This window comes from Ostrinia nubilalis, chromosome 15 (genome assembly GCF_963855985.1).
Source record: "Ostrinia nubilalis chromosome 15, ilOstNubi1.1, whole genome shotgun sequence".
NCBI lineage: Eukaryota > Metazoa > Arthropoda > Insecta > Lepidoptera > Crambidae > Ostrinia > Ostrinia nubilalis.
The window spans coordinates 4,948,221-4,955,507 of NC_087102.1; the positions used below are offsets into that span (position 1 = coordinate 4,948,221).

The window sequence follows — 7,287 nt, forward strand, 5'->3', positions numbered from 1 at the left end:
AATAATTAAATTATTTATGTCAATTAAAGATAATGTTTGTACTCTTTGGCCTGTGGCTAGAATTAATAAAGTAGCAGTCTTTTTTGTTATAGTTTCTAAATTACTTGAATCTTTATATTCTGTTTCAATATACTTAAGAACTGTGGATACATCCCATGTATCATTATATTTAGGCGCACTAGGTCTTAACTTAAAAAATCCTTTAAACAATCTTTTGATTCTTCCATCTGTACCAAGGTGAGTACCTATAATCAATGATAATGCTGATCTAATAGAATTTAAACTACCATATGACAATCCCTCATGAAACTTTTTTGTTAAATAGGTAATAACGTCTGGAATGCTTGGTTTATTTATTGATAGCCCTAAATCTTCTGCATACTTAGTCCACGCGACAATACATGGTTGATATTGTTTTAATGTATTAACCGATATAGAAGCTAACATGATCTCTGCTGAATCTTCACTAATTCCGGATTTTATGAAGGCCTGCCGGATAATACTCCTGCCATCAGCCTTAGGTTCTTGTGCAAGGGGTGTGGCTCTCTGGAATTTTGCAAATGAAGTAAATCTTTAGCAGGTTTCAAAATTAATGGTTTATTAACTAGCAATCTCATGAACATAGGGAACCAGGGTTGAGTATTCCAATAAGGAACTACAACTATGCCTTTTGCTTTATCTGTGATGATTTTTTCCAAGGTCTTAAGGATCATGGAGAAAGGAGGGAATGCGTAAAAGTTCAGTTGAGACCAGCAAAGTGTGAATGCATCAATTGCAAATGCGTCTGGGTCAGGGTGCCATGAAACAAAACAATTACATTTCTTATTAGTCCTTGTTGCAAAGAGATCTATAGTTGGTGTTCCAAAAGTTGAAGTTATTTGTTCAAAATAGATGTCATTTATTTCCCACTCTGTGTTACCTAGTTGTTTCCTTGATTCAAAATCTGCGATTACATTAAGTTTGGTATTTATGTATGTAGCCAGTATATAAATATCTCTTATTTCACACCATTGCCATATTTGTTTTGCAAGACTATGTAAATGTGGATATTGAATACCACCTAATCTGTTTATATATGAAATTGCAGTGACATTGTCAATTCTGAGAAGTATTTGGCATTTTGTTAACTTTGTTGCAAAGCATTTAAGTCCGAAAAAGGCAGCTTTTAGCTCAAGAGCATTTATATGAAGGCCTAGTTCGTCCTCCGACCACACTCCGCCTGTGCGACTTGTACCACATGAAGCTCCCCATCCTGTTGTAGACGCATCACTGAATATCTCTAGTATGTAAGTATTTTTCCTAATAACATTCTTAGAATCATTTAAATTATTTTTCCACCATGTCAAGTCCTCCCTACATTTATTGTTTAATGAAATTTTGCATTCATAATTATCATTATGCTTTGTAAGTGCAAGGAATTTTAGCCTCTCTAATTCCTTGGTGTATAAAATGCCATATTTTATGGCTGGACATATTATTATAGCTACAAGCTTACCTACCACATGAGCTAAGAACCTTATTGTAAACACTTCCTTTGACAATAACTCTTTAGTTAATTTTAAACAATTTTCTTTCTTTTCATTAGAGATACTTATTGACATTTCTACTGTATTAAAGATGAAACCTAAGAATTTACAGCACTGTTTGGGAATCAGATCACACTTTTCTTTATCTACACTAATATTATAAAGAGGAAAACTTTGTTTGTTTGTTTGTTTGTTTGTTTGTTTGTTTGTTTGTTTAGTTGTAATGGATAGGCTCAAAAACTACTGGACCGATTTCAAAAATTCTTTCACCAATCGAAAGCTACATAACTCACGAGTAACATAGGCTAAATTTTATTTTGGAAAAAAATAGGGTCCCGTAAAATATTTGGGATTTTCATTAGACGTGGAAAAGCGCCATCTATCGTCATTGGTTAAAATCTTCTTGCGCCTGACAAAAATTTTTGAGGTACGTAAATATTCATTAAAGCAAATCTGTCAAACGCCATCTATCGACATCATTAGTAAATTAGTAACTAAATATTACATGTACTATGAATAACGCTGTTCGTAAATAATATTGAAAATTTAATAAATAAAGATATTTTATGTAATTGAACCATTCACTGTATGTACCTATTTGAATCATTCCCTGTGTTTAAACGAGCAAATCAAAGTGTTAATTAGTGACTTTTTACAAACTTCCTTGCAAATTCTTAAGTGCCGCCATCTACCGAGATGAATATTAGGGTACGGTTCAGCGGCGGACAAATGGGATGGGCGCGTGGGCGATAGTAGTTAAATAGGATAAGAATTACTTCGTTTTTGTTTTCTGTATGTAATTTGTTATTTTTTTGGTAGGGTCTTTATTTTAATTACTTAGGTTGGTAGGTACTTACTTATTTGATTTTAATGATAATTACTATAGGTACGTATAATTTTAGTAGAAATAAAGGTCATTGAATGACTAAGTGACTCACTCACTCATCACGAAGTCTCAGAAACTACAAGTCTCAAAAGAATTCTCATAGGGGTTAATGGTCTATTCCACCTGGCTTTGATCACCAAGATGATCAAAGTGGACTCCAGTTAAATTATTTTTTTTAGTGTTCTTTGATCACCTATAAATAAATCATACCTCTGAATTGTCACATACATGTCCAATTTGTTTATTGCGGTTTTAGAAAATATCAAGAATGTTACAAAACAAAATGTGTAGTACAACAATTGGACATGTGACTATTCAGAGGAGGTGTGATTTGTTTGTAGATGATCAAAGGACACTAAAATAATAATTTAACTAGAGTCCACTTGGCTCACCCAGGACATCGTATCCGTGGGTGATCAAAGGCACAGAATAAATTCAAAGAACAATAAATTGTCGCTGTAAGTCCACTTTGATCACCTGGCTGATCAAAGCCAGGTGATCAAAGTGGAATACACCTCCTTTTAGAACGTAGGTAGTCACTAAGACGAAATTTTGCAAAATTCAAACCTTATGGGAGTTAAAAAGGGGGTTAGAAGTTTGTATTGCAGTCCTCGGTTTTTAAAGTAAGAGACTTGAAAGTTAAAATGTATGCTCACTATGATCTCTAGATATTGTGGAGGTGTACATATACTGTTCGGTACACTGTGGTACTGTGTACACATCGGTTTGCCGACGATATTGTGGTCATGGCAGAATCGTTGGAAGATCTTGGCACAATGCTCGAAGACCTTAATCGATTTTCCCAACAGGTAGGCCTGAGGATGAACATGGACAAAACGAAGCTTATGTCGAATGTCCATGTTGCGCCCTACCCAGTTTCAGTTGGGAGCTCAATTCTCGAGATTGTCGACAAGTAGGTATGTCTACCTCGGACAAACGATCCAGCTAGGTAGGTCCAATTTCGAGAAGGAGGTCAATCGTCGAATCCAACTCGGCTGGGCAGCGTTCGTGAAACTACGCAACATCTTTTCGTCCAAAATACCTCAATGCCTGAAGACTAGAGTGTATAACCAATGTGTGTTACCAGTGATAACTTATGGCTCGGAAACGTGGCCTCTCACTATAGGCCTTATACAGAAGCTCAGTTGCACAGCGTGATGAAGAGGGCTATGCTTGGTGTTTCTTTGCGAGATCGAATCAGAAATGAGGAGATCCGTAAACGAACCAAAGTCGCTGACATAGCCCGACGGATTAGCAAGCTGAAGTGGCAATGGGCAGGGCACATAGTACGCAGAACTGATGGCCGATGGGGCAGAATGGTTCTGGAATGGAGGCCGCGTACCGAAAAACGTAGCGTGGGACTTCCACCTACAAGGTGGACCGACGACATCGTAAAGGTAGCAGGGAAGCGCTGGACGCAGGCCGCTTCCAATCGATCAACATGGAAAGCATTGGGGGAGGCCTATGTTCAGCAGTGGACGTCCTATGGCTGAAATGGTGGTGGTGGTGGTGGTACATATACTGAAAATGTATCATTAGAAATCAACTACGGGGGCTAAGGAGATAAAAGGAGGGTTGGAAGTTTATATTATGAAAGTCCTATGTGTTTAAAGTAAGAGAGTTGAAATTTAAAATGCTATAGATGCTAAGAGCGGATTTTATGAAACTCCACCCCTAATGGAGTAAAACGAGGTCCACGCGTACGAAGTCGCGGGCGGCCGCTAGTTAACAATAAAGCCTAATTTATGTAATAAATCTAATGTCATATTCATATTATTCAGACATTCAGTATAGTTTTTACCAATGGCCAGATAGTCGTCAATATAAATAATTGAAATAAAGCCTCTCTCTCTCAGAGCAGCTGTGACAGGTTTCATAATTTTTGTAAAAGTAAGTGGAGCCGTACAAAGTCCAAAAGGTAAAACATTAAACTGGTAATATTTTCCTTCAAAAAAGAACCTTAAATACCTTTTACATGATTCATGTATATTAATCATATAATATGCGCCTTTGAGGTCTAAAGTTACTAAATAATCATTATTCTGTATGAGCTTACATGCTGTCCGATAATCCTCTAATTTAAAATGTTCAGTATTTACAAAAGTGTTAAGTTTTTTCAAATTTAAAATAAAGCGATAGGTACCGTTTGGTTTCTTAATGACAAAGATTGGAGAGCAGAACTGATCATTTGTAGGCATACATATTTCAATAGCATTCATACTGAGTAACAATTTGATTTCTGATCTAATTTGCCGTTGGTCTGCCAACGGTAAATTGTTGTTTAGGGGTATAGACCCCTGGTGAGGTAACTCCTTGAAAGGGATTTTATATCCCTGAACCCAATCTAATATTACAGGGTCACTAGTGATTTGTTTCCAATTATTGAGAAAAAACCTAATTCTGCCTACCTTAGCATTTATTTCTTCCCTCGTCTCGGCAATGTCTTGTCCTCGTTCTTCTTGCTGGCTTGTTGTTGGCGATTGTATGTCGGCCCGCCTGACCTCTGGAACCTCTGTGATCCCATCCGAGGAGGGCCCCGCCAGTTTAAAGCTCGGTTGTTGTCGTTCTTTGCGCTGGTTTCAGGTCGCCTTACAAAGGTTTTCTTTTTGTCATTCACTATTACTTTTAACTCCTTTCCTGATTTTTGGACTGCCTTAGCAGTTTTTATCTTCTCAATCAGATTGTCACCAAACAAGTAATCTCCACTCTCAGTTTCCAATAATGAGTCCTTTAGATCTTTATTTATTGTTGAGAGTACCAAGTTTCTACGTCCTTTTGTTTCTAGAAATATGGAGTCACTTAGCAGCCTTCCCGCTTCATTCAGCTTCTTTATAATTGACAGTTTTTGTTGTTGATGATCTCCAATACACATCTGTAGAGCTTGGCCTACACAAGCCAAGGCTGTAGACATTTGTTTCTGTCGGGTTTCAATAACTTGATCCCTTTTCTTAGCCATGTCATTCAGAGCAGCGGCAACTTCTTTGTTAAGTTTTGGAGCACACATCTTGGGCACATTCTGGAAGGCTGGATTGTCTTTTGTAATTGTTTCTTTTTCATCCTTTTTCAGTCCTTTCTCCAGGATCTCGCACCATCTCCCAGCAATTTGTTTGTGCAATAGTTCTTTCTTAGGGGCTGGAGCAGGAGCCACTCCTAATATATTTAGTACTTCATCCTCTAGTTCTTCCTCTTTGTTGTTATCCTCCTCAAGGATAAAATCATCAAGGAATTCAGAGTTTGGATGATCATTCTCCTTCTCACTTTCAATTTCACCTTCTTCAATCTCCTTAGCTGTAAAAGAAACACTATTGAATGGTAGCTCCCAGTACTGCGCTGCGTTATACCGCGAAAAGTACATGCATTCCCTCGGGGTGCATCGAGGTTAGTTTGCCGACAACGTGTGCGTCCATCACAGAAAACATAGTCGCATAGCTTGTCATGCATAAAAGTTACGTGCATTCCCGAAAAATGCTCTTGCCAACCGTGTGTGTTCCCACAGAACACCCCAGTGGTTGCTTAAATAGACAAGACGTATTGTTTTGTCGTAGCGTGCCTTGCCGCCATATTGCGTCATGCAACAAATGCGTACATCGCCGCAAAAAAGTGCTCTACTTATATCGCCAACCTCGTGTGTTCCCACAGAACACCCCCATGGTTGCTATAAGTAAGTTTATTACCAATAAACCAGAGCCTCGAACAGATTCTTCATTTTTTCATAACCTCACCTTCGTCATCGGATTCCGGTAAACTGATTATTTTCTTTTCCAACCGTCGAATCTTTTTCAGTAGATGAAGTTTATCTTCTCCTTTCCTTTTTCTGTCCATTGTATCGAATATTTCGTAGAAAAAACACTATAAATAACAAAATTTTTCACGACCGCAAACGTGACGCCAATAACACGGAAAACCGAATGAGTTGACAGGTAATAGATGGCGTGGTGGGACCTACGTACGACTGCGTTCAGAAATATTTTATTTTAGCTTTAAAATTGTGTGACGCCAGAGGATGTAAGCCGGGACTACACTAGTTATCTTTCATCATCGAGGACGAGACAACAACGAGCATAATTTAGCTTAGTACGAGGGGCTAACGCGACTATTATTTTAAAAATGTTGTCCCTTCGGCCACAGGGTAAGCGCAAGCATTTTCCACTCAATAAAAATGCTACTTCCAGAACAGCAATGTAATTTATCAAATACCAGGCTGTCCCGTTAAACCCGGTAATCGTAAATAAGTTCCAGGGAACCAATAAATTATCATTCCAGAGATCGCTCGCTCAGCTCGAATGACGTGGAATCGATGAGAAAACAAAAAAGTATCGCTTCTCGATAAATGTTGGAGAAGTAGGAACGGCATTTATGGCACCCTTTGCGATATTTACGAGAATAGTATGTAGGTATGTGGAGCACGCACAAATAACAATCTACGTTTCCTACAAGGAGGATGAAACTAAAGACATTTTGACGATTTGTAAGAACTAACTTAGGTGGACCGACGATCTGGTGAAGGTCGCGGGAAGAGCCTGGATGCGGGCAGCGCAGGACCGGTCGTTATGGAAATCCTTGGGGGAGGCCTTTGTCCAGCAGTGGACGTCATTTGGCTGAAACAAACTAACGAAGTAACTTAATAAATGTAAAGAAATGAAGATAAATATTTTTCATTTCGATTTTGTTTTTCATACAATTATATTGTATGTTTCAATTGAAATTGGTTTGTAAAAAGTGTTGACTAGTGATTAAGTACAAAACTAAGATCATAATAATATACTGTTTTTATTAGTGTATCTTGATATCTTTTATCTTTGTAAATAGTTTTGTATTTTTTTAAGTGCTAAGTTTTTAGTTATTTTTTTTATACATAAATGCGTTGATGTGCCT

General features: G+C 37.7%; 1 protein-coding gene across 2 annotated transcripts; it reads right to left on the reverse strand.

Moving 5' to 3' along the window:
- Positions 1 to 249: 249 nt before the first annotated feature.
- On the reverse strand, positions 250 to 6,240 carry LOC135078444 (uncharacterized). 2 transcript variants are annotated; one of them, XM_063973000.1, is made up of 3 exons: positions 6,135 to 6,240; positions 4,821 to 5,700; positions 250 to 546 (listed from the first exon to the last, which is right to left on the reverse strand). In XM_063973000.1, the coding sequence occupies exons 1-2, from the start codon at positions 6,232 to 6,234 to the stop codon at positions 4,829 to 4,831; spliced, it is 972 nt and encodes a 323-aa protein (XP_063829070.1). In that variant the 5' UTR covers positions 6,235 to 6,240; the 3' UTR covers positions 250 to 546; positions 4,821 to 4,828. The 2 variants fall into 2 exon arrangements, with proteins under 2 accessions (XP_063829070.1, XP_063829069.1); XM_063972999.1 differs by lacking the exon at positions 250 to 546 and having other exon boundaries at positions 4,483 to 5,700.
- Positions 6,241 to 7,287: the final 1,047 nt, after the last annotated feature.

What these genes read in the sequence shown, in the direction of transcription:
- LOC135078444 (XM_063973000.1), bottom strand. Translation starts at nt 6,234, where the DNA reads ATGGACAGAAAAAGGAAAGGAGAAGATAAACTTCATCTACTGAAAAAG. An exon ending in ACCGGAATCCGATGACGAAG is followed by an intron (nt 5,701 to 6,134) that starts GTGAGGTTATGA and finishes TTTCTTTTACAG; the next exon opens with CTAAGGAGATTGAAGAAGGT.